The sequence below is a fragment of the Onychostruthus taczanowskii genome, unplaced genomic scaffold (assembly GCF_017590055.1).
Source record: "Onychostruthus taczanowskii isolate IOZ18803 unplaced genomic scaffold, ASM1759005v1 scaffold7, whole genome shotgun sequence".
Classification (NCBI taxonomy): Eukaryota; Metazoa; Chordata; class Aves; order Passeriformes; family Passeridae; genus Onychostruthus; species Onychostruthus taczanowskii.
The window spans coordinates 9940295-9955626 of NW_024504786.1; the positions used below are offsets into that span (position 1 = coordinate 9940295).

General features: G+C 47.8%; 3 protein-coding genes across 3 annotated transcripts; 2 read left to right on the top strand and 1 right to left on the bottom strand.

Moving 5' to 3' along the window:
* Positions 1-47: 47 nt before the first annotated feature.
* EBNA1BP2 (EBNA1 binding protein 2) lies at positions 48-5132 on the top strand. Its single transcript, XM_041421840.1, has 9 exons — positions 48-163; positions 247-330; positions 547-704; positions 1714-1837; positions 2956-3045; positions 3275-3350; positions 3612-3702; positions 4030-4210; positions 4558-5132. Exons 1-9 carry the CDS (start codon positions 83-85, stop codon positions 4606-4608), a joined length of 936 nt encoding a protein of 311 aa, XP_041277774.1. The 5' UTR covers positions 48-82; the 3' UTR covers positions 4609-5132.
* Positions 5050-8383, bottom strand: FAM183A (family with sequence similarity 183 member A). The gene is made up of 4 exons (XM_041421841.1): positions 8251-8383; positions 7475-7534; positions 6339-6442; positions 5050-5323 (listed from the first exon to the last, which is right to left on the bottom strand). The coding sequence occupies exons 1-4, from the start codon at positions 8378-8380 to the stop codon at positions 5201-5203; spliced, it is 417 nt and encodes a 138-aa protein (XP_041277775.1). The 5' UTR covers positions 8381-8383; the 3' UTR covers positions 5050-5200.
* Positions 8384-8569: 186 nt separating this feature from the next.
* On the top strand, positions 8570-14905 carry PIF1 (PIF1 5'-to-3' DNA helicase). The gene is made up of 12 exons (XM_041421690.1): positions 8570-9052; positions 9126-9250; positions 9298-9431; positions 9528-9681; positions 10218-10332; positions 10407-10513; positions 10912-11051; positions 11719-11825; positions 12616-12703; positions 13268-13413; positions 14340-14531; positions 14849-14905. The coding sequence occupies exons 1-12, from the start codon at positions 8570-8572 to the stop codon at positions 14903-14905; spliced, it is 1848 nt and encodes a 615-aa protein (XP_041277624.1).
* Positions 14906-15332: the final 427 nt, after the last annotated feature.

Sequence of the window (15332 nt, forward strand, 5' to 3'; positions counted from 1 at the left end):
GCCGCCGTCGCCGTGGTGACCGCGGCCCCGGCGGCCCCGGAAGCGGCGGCGCACGCGGCCGGAAGCGGAGGGGGCGGCAGCGATGGCGGCGGCGGTGGCGCGGCGTGGGTCCTTCTCGGACTCCGGCTCGGACTCGGAGGATTCCTCGCTCTCGGACTCGGAGGTGAGCCCGCGGCCGCCGTGGCGAGCCCGGTGGGGAAGGGCCGCCCGGTGCCGGCGGCGCGGACTGACCGAACTCTCTCACAGCTCCAGGAGGCCTTCGCGAGGGGCGCGCTGAAGCCGGGGCTCAACGTGGTGCTGGAGGAGCGGCCGAAGCGGCGCAATGACACGGTGAGCGGGGAACGCGGGGGCCGGGAGAAGCCCAGCGCCGGGAGCGGGGCGCGGGAGGCTCGGCGGGGCCGGGGCCGGGCGGGCTCCGGTGCTGCGCGCTGCGGGCGTGCCCCGGCGGCCCCGAGGAGCAGCCCGCGGTGTCCCTGGGACGCTCGGCCGGGCCAGCCGTGCCGGTCGGTCGGTGCGCTGCCGTGCTGAGCTGTGCTCCTTCCACAGGACGGCCTGAAGCAGTGCCTGGCCGAATTCAGGCAGCAGCTGGCGTGGGTGGAAAGGCTGGACGTGACTCTGGGCCCGGTCGCGGACCCCGTTTCTCAGAGCGCCTCTGCATCTGATGCCGTTGACCCTGAGAATGATTTCCAGAGAGAAATGAGTTTGTAAGTGTTAAAAAGAGATTTCATGTGTTGTCTCACTGTGTTTCAGCAGTGTGCTACAGACAGCTGCAGACTGCTACACTGGCTGTCACTGTGGTACTCTCGGCCATGTTATTTTACATTGGATGGCTCTGAATGCTTTCCAAAATAACTACAAATTAGTGCTAGTATATTTAACTGCGGTGTGACTGAAAAGAAATAATTTCTGTCTTCATAGCAGACTTCATCCTTTGCTGAGTTTATTTTAAAAGCTCCTTGATAGCAGGACTAATGCTTTAACACAAGATACGGATTTTTCTTTGTGGGTTTGTTTTGGTGCTCTTACAGTTCTCTTGTTTTGCTTTGCCTTTTATATTCCAGTATAAAAAAAAATCAAGATAAATGTATATGTGCCAGATATAAATGTTAATGTTGTACTGGCACCTAAGCTGCTTTCAGTAGCGCTGAATGTTTGCTAGGCCAGACCAATGCTTGCTAGATCCCAGCATCAGCCTGAATGTGTGAGCAGTTTGTATCAGGACCGTGAGGTGCCCAACATGCAGTGACAGCTGGTGTGGTGGCAGAGCCAGTGCAGTGATGGGACCAGTGCAGTGACAGCTGGTGTGGTGGCAGAGCCGGTGCAGTGACAGGGCTGCTGCAGTGACAGGGCCAGTGCAGTGACAGCCGGTGCAGTGACAGCTGGTGTGGTGGCAGAGCCAGTGCAGTGACAGGGCCAGTGCAGTGACAGTCGGTGCAGTGACAGCGCCAGTGCAGTGACAGTCGGTGCAGTGACAGCCAGTGCAGTGACAGCCAGTGCAGTGACAGCCAGTGCAGTGACAGGGCTGGTGTGGTGGCAGAGCCGGTGCAGTGACAGCCGGTGCAGTGACAGGGCCAGTGCAGTGACAGCCCGTGCAGTGACAGCCCGTGCAGTGACAGCCCGTGCAGTGACAGCCCGTGCAGTGACAGCCCGTGCAGTGACAGCCCGTGCAGTGACAGCCCGTGCAGTGACAGCCCGTGCTGTGCTCTCCCCCAGCTACCGGCAGGCGCAGGCGGCTGTCCTGGAAGCGCTCCCTAGGCTGCGTAAGCTCCAAGTTCCCACGAGGAGGCCGGATGATTACTTTGCAGAGATGGCCAAATCAGACCAACAGATGCAGAAGGTACGTGCAGTGAATGGTTTTCTTTCCAGTGTAATGTGTGTGTTTTGGCCTGGGGGAGGGATTAAATTTAAGGTGTGACGTGTGAGTACTGACCTTCATCGCTTTTCTGATTCCTGTGATTGGGTTTGGAACTTTGTGACAGGAGATTTCTTTTTGTTTAGGTTTTTGGTGTAACGTGAGGATTTTTATAACAGGTTGGATGATGAAGTAGAAAGACATGATTTATACTTTGTCCTGAATGTGTTTAATATTAAAAAGGTGTACATTTTTCTTAGTGTCTGTAACAGTGGATGTAAAGTTGCCTGTGTTTTTGCTCTTTGTCATAAAACTTGCAGTTGACTGTGGCTTGAATGCAATCCTTTTTTTCCTATTTAAGTATCACTTTTTGTTTATTGTCAGTGTGTTCTGGTTTTCTGTGATTTTAATTTTTATGTTATTGAATGAATCTGTTTTGGATAGGAAATTAGATTGGTGCAGGAAATAAGACTTTCACACATTTCCTTCTTGACTGTGGTCTTTGTTCAAAATTGAACACTATTTTTTGGTTTCGGTTTGGAAAAAAAGACTATATTGTGTAAATTAAAGAAACAGGAACTAGAGTCTAATTTGAAGGTTCGTGTATCATTGGGTCACTGTTCTGCTTTCTGATGGAACCTTTCTAGATAAGCTGAAGAAGGATAATGTGCTGGTACTAAGGCTTAAGTCAGTCCTGCACATTACTGTTCTCTTATTCACTGACTTGCATTTGAAGAACAGTTTTTATCTCCTACTGGAATCACTAGACTGAATCAAATGATCTCTGTAATTCTTCATAAGGCAGCATCCTTATAAAGATGTTTGTGAACAAGGAGGGAACAGAAAAAAATGTTTTCTACAGGATTGTTGTCTTTTCTTCAGTGCTTTACTTTTAATAATGACAAGAAAGAAACTAGTAAGTCTTTTTCATACACCCAAACAGACTGACATGATATTCTAAGTTCCATTAGAGCCCATTATAAGGCTTTTTCTTCTCTCCTGTGTGAGTTTTGTCTTTTTTAGCCAGTACAAAAATTATAAAATTATCTTTTTTTCTTTTGTGTTACTGATAAATTTTGGTTTTTTTTCTATTCCCTAATTAGATTCGACAGAAACTTAAGAGTAAACAGGAAGCAATGGAAAGGTCTGAGAAAGCAAAACAGCTCCGTGCAATGAGAAAATACGGCAAGAAGGTGAGGAGCTACAAAAGGGACATGTGCCAAAGGATCTGTGACAAGAATTTAGGGCCTGAGTGGGGAGCTGGAAAAGTGCAGCCACAGGAGTCTGCTAAAACACACAGCATCTGTCTAGTCTTCTGTCTAGCTGCTCTGAAGGAAAACAGAACAAAAGATAGGATACCTTAAAAAATAAAGTATGGGACACTGCAAGGAGCAACACTTAACATTCTGCTTCTAATCTCAGGTGCAAGTTGAGGTTCTGCAGAGGAGACAAAAGGAGAAGAAAAATATGTTGAATGCAGTCAAGAAATACCAGAAAGGTAAAGTCAACTTGTCTAAGAGAACACATGTGTAAGGGCAGTAGTGGTGTGTGAGCAGTGTAGGGCAGTGTGATGTGGTCCCTGTGTCTGTAGTTCTGGGCCTCGAGGTTGGAAAGCTGCTCTGTGCAGAATTGTGTGCCGGTGGCAGTGAAAAACCTCCCAAGCAGCTGTTCTTCAGTGAGGGTGACCTGTTGCTATTACTTGCTTAGACTGAAAATTTGTCTTTTCTGAGGTGTAGCTGTGATGTCTTCACTCTTGCAGGTCTCTCTGACAAGCTGGACTTCCTAGATGAAGAGCAGACATCATCTCAAGGGAATAAAAAAGGCAATGCAAATCAGCGGACAAAGAAGGGGTGAGACTAGAAACAAAAGATAGTTAAACCCAGAATGTCTGATTTTTCAGTCTTTTTAGGGGATAATTTTGGGGAAAAAGAAAACTGTTCTGTTTAGTGTTAAAGTCAGTCCAAGGTGGCTTTCTGTTCCTAAAGAAAAGAAAACTATGACCAAATTGGAATAGAGACTGAAATGTGGTAATTTCTGCATCTTTGTTCAGAGGGGAAAGGTTTATGGTGGTTGATGGGAGACCATGAGTACATATGTATATATATATATATGTGTGTGTCTTGAGAGCTTTCTGAAACAAGGAGTGTAGGCAGTGATGCTGGTTGGTTGTTTTTCAGACCAAATGCCAAAAGACGATACAAAAATCAGAAGTTTGGTTTTGGTGGGAAGAAGAAGGGCTCAAAGTGGAACACAAAGGAGAGTTTTAATGATGTGTCCAGCTTCCAGTCAAAAGTGGCTCACAACAAAGGCCCAGGAAAAGGAGGAAGAGGAGGAAAAGGAGGGAAAAAAGCCCTTAATGTAAGTAAAATGTTGCATGAAAATGATCCTGGTTGGCTAGGAAGCCAGGCCGTGTCTGGCAGGGAGGGGCGAGTGCATGATAGGTGCCTCCAGCATCTGGAAGTGATGCCTGTCATTGGGAGCTAAGCATAATTCAGTTACTAACAGAGTTGGGGACAGTGGTTTGGTATCAGCAGGAAAATCAGAAAGGGAATTAAAAAGTGCAGTTTGCTACCTGTGTGCCAAAATCTTCCTCTCCAGACATTCTGACAATACCCTCTCTTTGGTATCCTACCTAAGCTATAGAGCTAGAACAAAGATGGAGAACATAAAAACAAAAATCCAAATCTGTCCTTATTTTTTTGCAGAAGAGACCTGGAAAGAGAGCAAGGCAGAAAATGAAGAACCGAGCCCGCTAAGAGGACTGTGTTCCCCAGTGGAGTTCCTGTGTTTCTTTGTGTTGCAAGATGTGTTTCTGCTGTCATCAAGCAGTTAACTGTGGAGCAAACTGGATGCTTTGCAGTGGCAAGGAAAAAAAGCCAGTGGAAACCAGTGCCTTATCACTAATTTTTTCTTACTGTCTGTTTCGTTGAAGGATTGTTTTCTACTTAAACCTTTTTTGTGTGAACGCATTAAGTGGTTTGCACAGAACTATGTGTAACTCATGTTTAGCTGTTCAGTGAATGGTGGCTGAAGCCTGCCCTTTGTTCCCACCACTACTGTTAAGATGAAATTGGTCACCTGGAGTGCTGGGTCTTGTTGCCAATGTCAAAATAAGAAGTGTGAAGCTTTTTGAGATATTAGAGTGTTTTTTTAGACTCTTTGTGTAGATGGGTATAGGAACAACAATGAGATGAATACAGAGTCTTACAGATAGGTTTATTTGTGTCACTGTTGTCAGGTTGTAAATCTGGACAGATTAAAGTTCTCTTTTCTATTGTCTCTCATTAGCAATCTGCCAGACTTGCTGGATAACGAGCAGGACCTAACACATTAGATGTCATTAACATTCTATCTGTGGCTTTCCCCCTGGTCTTTAGACTTCTGTTCCCGTGGTGCAGGGTAGCCATGGATGGTAATCTCAGTTTTCTGGCGTGGGAAGTAGAATCTGGTATCACTGTGGTCGAAAGGAACCTTGGAAACAAAAATAACAAACAGTCATGTGCTTTTACTAAAATCAGTAGCAGAGTCCCTCCTGGGGGGAACAATTCGTGGTGTTCTGCTGCTGAGAAATGTCCAAATGGCAGAAGAGCAGGGTACCACTGTCCTGTTCTCTGCTTTGTTATGGTCAAACCTGCCAAATAAGGAAAGCTTAACAAATTAAACAACATCATCAGTTCTGACTAAAAATTGCTTCCCTACACACAAGTTTAGTTGCCTCTACCCTGCCAGATTAACCTTTCCAGCAGTTCCTTAATACTACAGAGCCCAGCTGGAATGTCTGTCTCCACTCTTGTCATTACTAACTAGTTTACTTGATATATAATATGAAAAGTCACTGAAGACTGTCTTATTTTCTTATTTATCTTAGTTTCCTTTATAACAGGCCAAAATTTGCCTTTCCCAAAATGCTAATCTGCAAAGTCAGTCATCATCACAGCTGTTTGCCAGACATGATTGATGTCTCAGCTTGTTAATCATATTTCTTTTCCTTCTGTTTATTCACACTTCCCAAGATGAATCCTCACTGGTGTATCTGCTTTGGGTATACTTACATGATTATTAATTTTATGGTTCTGCTTGCAGTTTGTTTGAAAGGTGCTGTGCAGCAGCACATTTCTTTTCACAGTACTTCAGTGCATCACTTCACATTGCTCACTACACATTTCTCATGGCTGAACGCTTTAATGAACAGCCCTGAGTACACCTGTGGCATTTGGCAGTGTGCTGTCACTGTCTGTAGATGTTTGCAGTCAGGTTTCTCAGGGGAAGTGTACTGCTTTTCTGTTCACAAGTCTCTGCCAGTGAGAAGAGTCCTCTTAGGTGTACATTTTAAAACTTGTTTTCTGTGAACAGCTCTGCTCATTCTGTGTAATTCTTGTTTTCCTTGTTTGTCACAAATTGCTTTCCTGCATGAGCATTTTTCAGTGTGGCAGGCTTAACATCTCTGAATCCTGTAAAGGGCTGAGTCTTTAAGCATCCTACTCACCAAAGGTGTTGTATGCCAGCCAATTTCTTGGCTTTCAGTTTGTGGCTCTGAATATTTCTCTCTTGGCACCACTGCTGCACGGTGAAGAAGATTCAGGAATTCATCTGTTGTTTTAAAAAACGAGACACAAATACAAACGAAAGTGTGTTTAAAAATCAGTCACCTGTGGACATGTGTTGGAATGGGACATCTTAACACTGTCCAAGCAACAAGAAGGGCAAGGGTAGGAGCAGCCTAAGACACAAACGAAAGTGTGTTTAAAAATCAGTCACCTGTGGACATGTGTTGGAATGGGACATCTTAACACTGTCCAAGCAACAAGAAGGGCAAGGGTAGGAGCAGCCTCTGTGCTTCTGTGAATGACACTGTCTGAATGCACGGTGACATTTCTACTCAAATATTTCCTGAGGAAGTTTCAAGACTTGCCTGACAGTACTGTCCTGTTAATTCTGGTATCCCTGCCTACTGTACTGCAGCATCTTTTCCTACACCACATCTAGTACAAACCTTTGTTCCAGGACAGCTTTCAACTTTCTCAAGTTGCCTGAGACCTGCAGCCTTTCCCTGGTTTGGTTTGCCACCCTCCCCAGTCCTTGAATAGAGCAGGCCAACCTCACCTGACCCATTAAGGTTTTTAGATAAATCAGCATGTTAGAAATAAGGGAGCAGCTGCTCTAAGGGCTCTTGTTATCAGTGTTCTAAAGTAAGACTGGGCAGTCATTTCTGCAGTTTAACCTGCCTGGTGGTCGGGTGGAATCTGCAATGGCAGGCAACATGTACATAGAGAACATGCTTCTAGGTATTTTTGTTTTCCTGAAAGGTTTAGATTCTCAACAAAAATTTTATAGTATGAATATAAGGAATTTTATACATTTTATAGTTTATATATATTTTAATTAAAAATAAGGACATAATTGCATGGATGCAAACTTGTGCTGAAAATGGAAAGTAATGGGAAAGGGCCTTAAAGTGGAAGAAAACCTACTTTACAAACAAAAATCATAAATTAGTTTAACTTACATGGTCACAGAGGTGTTCACACATACATGATAGTTTAGACTGGTTACAATTATTAAATCTTAATGTGTCAATAATTTTCTTACGTAGTTCCCACAAGCTTTCCAGAGGCTTCTTACCATCTATAGGCTCCTGTATGTTCTCATGCCAAGACATTGGCTTCCTGGTAACCATGTGAACTGGAGAGAAATGAGACAGGTGAATGACTTTAATGTGAATTTGGCATCACAGCCAGGTATAGAATATGTATTATTGGTCTGCATGTGCATAGAAGAAAATGAGTTAGAAATACTGATTAATGGCAACTTCTAGGAAGGGAAGGGCATTAACTGTGCTAAAGGCCCTTCAGTGGGATGCTGCCTGTGCTTACCATATCAGAGTCCCACCCAGCCAAGGGATGGCCTGCAGAGTGCCAAGTCTCAGGAAATTATTTTTCTTTGTTTTATTGAAAAACTTAGACCTGAAAGAATCTACTTACATCACCTGTGTGTGCTAGCACAGACTGTGAATTGGCAGGTAGGAAGCAATCAGGACCTGAAGAAACGTGGTGTCGTGTTGGGGGCCTCTACCCTATCTTGGCTCTGTATTTACACTGAATTTGTAAGTTCCACACCCTAAATAGTCGCCTCACTTCTGCGTGGTTACTAAAGGCACCATCTGGGCAAGTGGGTCATGTCTCGGTCCTGTCTCTGAGTGTGCAGACGGGTTCCTCAGGCAGAAGGGAAGAGCACCAGTTGCCCTTTCCAGCTTTGCCCCTCCCTGGCCGCTGTGCCACGCTCGGTGCCGCTGTTTGTCCCCGACGTGCAGCTGAGCGCTGCGGGCCTGCCCCCACTCCCCTCACGGCTTGTCTGCCCCCGGGGCTTTACGCCGGTTCCCTGTGGCCGCGAGGCCTCACCGGGACGGAGGGGGTTCACGGTGTACTGCGTGAAGAGCAGCTGCCAGCGGCGCTCCCTGCGGGCCCGCTCGGCGTGGAAGCGGTTCTGCAGCGCGTCCGGCGGATCCCTCTCGCCGCGGGGAGCGGCCATGGCTCCCGCCGCCCTGGCAACGCCCGCGGCCCTGGCAACGCCCGCGTGCTGCCGGCGAGCCCGCTGATTGGCCCGTCCGGCGCTCCGCCTCGCGCCCCTCCCTTCCCGCCTCCTATTGGCCGCCGAGTTAAAGCCCCGGGCGCTGATTGGCGGCGGCCCACGCGGCGCGTTTGAACGGCCGGCGGGGCGATGGAGGCGGCGGAGCTGCGCTGCACGGCGGCCGTGGAGCAGCCGCTGCCGGGGGGACTCGCCCCGCGCCGCCGCGTGATGCGGAACGCGACCGTGCTGCTGGGCCGCAACGAGCTGCGGCAGCCCGTGCTGCGGGTGGCCGGCGGCAGCGGCGCGGCGGCGGCCGTGCTGAGCTTCGTGCTGGCCGGTGACGCCGTGCGGCTCTTCACGCGGTTCGCGGGCGAGGGGCGGGCGGCGGTGCGGGTGGGGCCGGACGGCGCCCAGGTGCTGCTGTCCGACTGCCCCCCGGACGCGCTGCGCCGCTTCCTCCGCCTCCTGCGCCTCAAGGTGGCCGCCGGGTCGCGGGAGGCGCCGCGCCGCCCTCGCCTGCTGGAGCGGCCGCCGCCGGCCTTCTCCGTCATCAGCCCGGTGCAGGAGCGGGACCTGCTGTGCGGCCCCGGCCGCCGCCGCCCCGGCGAAGAGCGGGGGGAGCGCCCGGCCGAGGTGAGTCCCGGGCCGAGGGGGCGGCCCCGGCTAGTGGCCCTGCCCTCACGGCGCACCCCCTCCCGTCCCGCAGGTGCCCCGTGCGGAGAGGCGGCCCCCGGCGAGGCTCTCGGCGGAGCAGGAGGCGGTGCTGGGCGCCGTGCGGAGCGGGAAGAGCATCTTCTTCACCGGCTCTGCAGGTGAGGGGTCCCGGCGACTCCCATCGGCTCCCCGGGGAAAGTCCTGGCCATTGACCTGTTGTTCTCTCTCGAAGGGACTGGGAAGTCGTTCCTGCTGAAGAGGATCGTGGGCTCCCTCCCTCCGAACATCACCTACGCCACAGCCAGCACGGGAGTGGCGGCTTGTCACATCGGAGGCACTACTCTCCACGCCTTTGCAGGTGATGGCCTGCCCGACAGCGAGGGCCTGGGAGCTCTTACTCCCTTCCTAAAGAATCAGGAGCAACCTAAAGCATTGTTTTTTTGTCCCGTGACAGGGATCGGCTCTGGGAAGGCACCCCTGGAACAGTGCATTCAGCTGGCAGAGAGGCCAGGGGTGCGCCAGCATTGGCTCGCCTGCCACCACTTAATTATTGATGAGATCTCAATGGTGGATGGCAAGTTCTTCGACAAGCTGGAAGCAGTGGCAAGGTGAGCAGTGTCGGGTCAAACTAGCAGAAATGGATTTCTCTGAGCTTCAAGTCTGCATCCTTTCTTTCGTTTTGTGAATGGATACAAGGCAGCTGCTGGTAGAGAACTGTAGGGAAGCATGAAATCATAGCATCTGGGTCGATCTTTACCATGAGATAGATTTTGGTCATGTCCACGCCTCGCTCACAGCTGTGGCTGTTTGGGTTGTTTTCTCCATCTCCTGAGCTATGTGCTGGCTGTAGAGCTGAATCCAGAATATACAGCTCTGCCCAAAAGGTCTCTCTTGGAGGAGAGAAGTAGCTGTAGTATAACAGCCACTACAGAACCAAGACTGGTAATGACTTCTGGGCTAGGCAAGCAAAGCAAATTTAGTGTCTTGTACTAGCACTGCTTAATTATTTGAGCTCTTCTGATAAACATTTTTCACTGTAGGTTGGCTAGGTTTGAATATGCTGACAGATTAAGCAGTAACTTCTGGGACCTGACTACGTCCAGATTCTGGAGGACATTCAGAACTTCTCTTCTATCCCTTTCAGGGCTGTCAGAAAACGGGATGAGCCTTTTGGAGGAATTCAGCTAATTATCTGTGGGGATTTCTTACAGCTACCCCCAGTCTGCAAGGCTAATGAAGAAACCAAGTTCTGCTTCCAGGTACAAAACTGTTCCTAAACTCATTCTCATACTTCAAGTCTGCCTCTTTCTTAAAAAGAGAATTATTTTTCCAGGCAAAAAGCTGGAGGAAATGCATCCACATAAACATGGAGCTGACTGAAGTGCGGAGACAGACTGACAAGACCTTTGTCTCACTCCTGAGTGAAATCCGTTTAGGCAGGTGAGGAGAAACTCATCTCTCTGTAATCCCTGCTCCCCACTGATGGAGCAGAGGAAAGAGCAGTCTGTCACTTTTCTGTACTCTGCCAGGAATATGTGGCTGTGGGCAAAAGCTGTAAATGCTTTAGTTAACGTAGACAGGTTTCATATATGCTGCTCTGGTAAGGAAGGACACTGCCTAGGGTCCCTCTGCAATTTCTGTGAATTAATTCAAAGGCTCCTGAGCTGGCAGGGCTGGGGCACACACTGGCTCTGCTGTCTCACTTTATGCAGGTGTCCTTCTCTGTCCTCTCTGGAGGCCTGTAGCTTGCACAGACTGATCTAGCTGTGTGGAGGTTACTGCTCCTCTAACCTATTCCTGATCATTTTAAAGAAGAATTCCCTTTTCCTGGCTACCAGGTGCACAGAGGAGGTCACCAGACAGCTGATGCAGACAGCTGCTCACAAGTCTGAGCGTGATGGGATCCTGGCTACGAGGCTGTGCACCCATAAAGATGATGTAGAAATAACCAATGAGAGACGCTTGCAACACCTTCCAGGTGAGCTCGGTGGAGGAAACTGCTGGCTCTGGGCCTGAGCTCTGCATGGGTGCAGTGGGGGTACTGGGGTGTCAGGTGGGACTGGTGTTCTGTCATGCACAGCAGCACCAGTCCGAGCTCAGTGTGTTGGAGTTGAAGTGCCTAGGGAAAAAAAAATCACTGTTTTTTGTGTAAAAAGCCACAATGTCACTGTTTGGTTTGTAAGAGACAACAAGGTAATTTATTGCCTCCACACCCCTGCTTTTTCTTTCTATAGCATCTTAGAAATGCTATGCTCTATCCAGCCATGGCTTGAATTAAAGGCTATTTAATTTTTTGCCTTTTTTGGCTTGCTGGCCCTTGGATTCTTCCTTAGTCTGCTTTGGAGATCTGGTGTTGGTAGTGAGTGAAACTGCTCAAAATGCTGTCTGCTCAGTTCTTATTTACTGCTGACCTTTCATTCCTGTGCCTTTTCATGCTCTGGAAGTTATATAGGGAAGAGAGGCAACAGTGAGCTCTCTGCTGTTAGATGTGACCAGGTTTGTGTGAGGATGTCCTAGCAGCAGAGCAGAATGGATATTAAAAGAGGAATTACCGTTAGAAATAAATGCTGAACCTCCTGAAATGCTGTGTAGAGTTCATGTTCAATGTTCAACAGTTGTAAGTTCTGCCTTTCTTTCCTTAACAGGAGAAGTGCATGTGTTTGAGGCTTTGGACAGTGACCCAATGCTAGTGAAGTTAATTGATGCTCAGTGTCCTGTGGGTGGTAGAGTTGAGCTAAAGCTTGGAGCTCAGGTAACTGTGTGTACATACCTGTGTGACAGACCAGAACAAATGGCATAAGAAAAATGAAGGAATATCAGAGAAATGTATAGAGTAGATGAATTTATATAATGCAAATTCAGTCTAGAATGGCTATGCCAGCCAACAGAAGACTCTGTCCCAGTCTCTGTATTTTTCCTGCTTAGAGTCTTATCCAGACAGAAGATGAGTTCAGGTCCATGTCTTGAGGACAGTGGTGATTGCTGTGACTTTGACAGAGATGTCCAGTCAAATTTAGAAGCCTTCCAGCAGCAGAGAGCATAAGCAATCCTTGCCTGCAGTCTCAGCTCCAGGTACAGCAGCCCTCCCCACCTATAAAGGTATGGCACAGCTTGCCATATTTGCTGGACTGGGCACCTAGCTCTGAGCTGGGGCTGTCAGAATGGAAAAGATTAGGATTGTACTTAGTAGTAGCACTGTTTGCTTTGGAAACTTGTTCCTCAGCTGTTCCCAGAATCTATAGATGCATAGGCTGGTGATGCCTGGTGAAGGGGAAACTGCTCCCTGGATCTGAGCTCACAGCTGTGGACAGAAATAGCTCAAGTAAAGTGTTCAGTGCTGTAAAATGATGTAGTGAGGAATCCTAGGAAGGAAAGGCTGTGAAATAATTCCAATCCAATGGGAGATGGTGCTGCAATAGGCAGGATAGGATGATCTGGCCAAATCAGCCTGATGTGCTTATGCTTCCTGGCAAGAAGTTTAGCTGCAGGTAGCTGAACAGACTGTGGAAGAAGTGCATTAAAATATTTCTTTTTCTCTGTAGGTGATGTTAGCAAAGAATCTGGATGTGTCTCAAGGGCTGGTGAATGGGGCACGAGGTGTTGTTGTAGGGTTTGAAAGTGAACAGAAGGGTAAGTAAGCCTTTTGATCTTTTGTTGAGGGAAGTGGAAAAATAACAAAACAATGTGTCATTGGTGGCTGATGACTTCTTAGTTTTGTTTACAACTTGGTAATAATTTGAGGGAAAGCAGAGAGATCTCTGCAAGCTTGGGGCTCTCATGAGCTGTGATGTCATGCGCTGCATCAGCTACAGCTATCTGTAGACCTCTTGTGTTCTGTATTCTCTATGTAAATGTGTATGCTCATTTGAATTTCCTGTTTGTTCTGTTGAAGCAAGTTTTGATTAATTTTTGTTTGTTCTTCTCAAAGAATAATGTTCTGCTACCTGCAAAATTTTTCTCTGCTTCTCAACTGGTAAAATGCCTGCCTTTAATTCTTCTGCTTAAGTAGATGTCAAACATCATTTTAATTCTTCTGCTTAAGTAGATGTCAAACATCATTTCAGGACATGCTATTAACTGTTTGTGGATTAAGTTTGGTTTAGGCAGAAAAAAGGTGTTCTTTAGCTGCTGACATCCTGGCTGTTGAGTGTCAGGAATACATCCCTGTTTTTTTTCCTACCCTCCTTCCTACAGGGCTGCCTAAGGTGAGGTTTCTCTGTGGGGTTACACAGCTCATAAAAATGGAGAAATGGGTCATCAAAGGACCATCAGGAGTTCATCTGAGTCGCCAGCAATTACCTTTAAAATTGGCATGGGCCATTTCCATTCACAAGAGTCAGGTGGGTGTTCTTGTGCTGCTGTCTATAGACTTTTACATCATTATAAACCCTATTTCCTGGGTGAGCTTGCATTGCTGGTGAAACAGGAGGGAAAGCTGAAAGGCCCTTGCTGGGAGGAAAACCAGAATGTGTCTAGCTGCAGAGAGTGGGGCTGTCAGTACTGCTGGGGTTTCCTTAGGGGGCACTGCCATCTGCAGAGTTGGAGTTGCACTATAAAGCAGCATTATTTATCTGTGGGCTGATGAGAGTGAGTCAGGTCCCTAGTGCTCCCCTGAGAGCATTAAGGGCCTGAGCTCTGCAGTGTAACTGAGGAAGCTGCTGGAGCCACAGCTGTGCTCTTTGGGCTGGACTCACCCTTTGGTGGTGTGGAGTGGGGATTTTTTCAATATAACTTTCAGTGTAACAGTGTAATATTTCAAAAGTTCCTTCCTTTCCAGAAGACTTCATACTTGATAAATACTGGTCTTGGAGACCTGTGACCTATGAGTTTATTCCCATGTCACCGTTTAAACTAGGCCATGCTGTAAATTCTGCTGCACCTGGGATGACCCATGAGACAGGGCTGGCCAGGCCTTACCCAAACTCTCTCTCAGGTCTCCCTGAGGACTGCTTGAGAATGGTGCCTGCTCCAGTTAACTACTAAGAGTGAAACCAGCGGGATTTCTTTCCCTGCTGTGTTGATTAGATGGGATTTATGGAGTTTCACACAACAAAAGCCTCACTGGAGTTAGTTAGTGGATCCTACTATCTACTAGAAATTTCCTGACAGTGGAAAAATGCCTTTGCTTTCTACTGATCCCCTTTTTAAAAAATCAAAATCTTTTACCAAAGATGGTACCTTGGACAGACTCAGAGGACATGTTAGTGTTGATACATTGCAATGTTCTTTTTTTGCTCTGTAACCAAGCTCTCTGTGCCTTTGATAGGGCATGTCTTTGGACTGTGTGGAGATCTCCCTGTCTCGTGTCTTTGAAAGTGGGCAGGCCTATGTAGCTCTCTCCCGAGCCCGAAGCCTTGCAGGTCTCCGTGTTCTGGATTTTGACCCAAAGGCAGTGAGAGCTGATCCTGCTGTGCTGCAGTTCTACAGACAGCTGAGGCGTCACCAGCTTCCAGCCCAGGTAAAGAAAAATCTCACACTAGCAAAGCCTGCCTTGTTCAACTCTCAGAGGTGAGAGGTGTGGGCACCAAGACGTTTCTTTTTCTTCCTAAGCAAGATCAACACCTGTAGTGGCAGGAGAGATGAAACTGCAGAGACGGCATGTAGCAGGGCAGCTCTTGGTGGCAAAACACCAGTGTAGTGTTAGGGTTGTGTAACACTGCCTGGTCCTCTGGGTGAAAGGATGGGTTGGAATTCTTTGATCCTCCGTTGCAGTAAGGACTGAGGGAGAAGTGGGCACAAAATAAATTTCTGCTATCTTTTTTTTTCTCCTCAAAGGATTTGCTACACACCTATTCAGATGCTGATGAGAAGGAGAACTGGAAATGCAACTGAGAATGCTCTTCTGTTTTCTGTGAGGTGTCAGCTCAGCCTGCTGAGATGCAGCGATCTTGCTGTGTATATTTGACAACATAGACAAAGTCAAAGGAAATTTTTTGGATGTTTGCTTCATTCAGCTGACTCTGTAGATATAGAACTACCCCCATGTCACATCTCTGGAATTTGGAAGGCTTCTGCAGACCCCTTCTGAGCCCCCAGCCTTGAGTATTCCTATGTCACAAATGCAACTCTAGCAAACAAAATGACTGAACAAGGATGTGCCTGAGGGACATTTCTACAGTTTTATCCTGTCTGAGAGACCTTCCTACCATTCTCTCCTGCCTGCTAATTGTATTTTATTATCTGAACATATAGACTGAGACCTGTGTGCCTTTCTCAGTCACTGTTGAGAGATGGAAAATGTGTCCTCTTTGCTTGCATG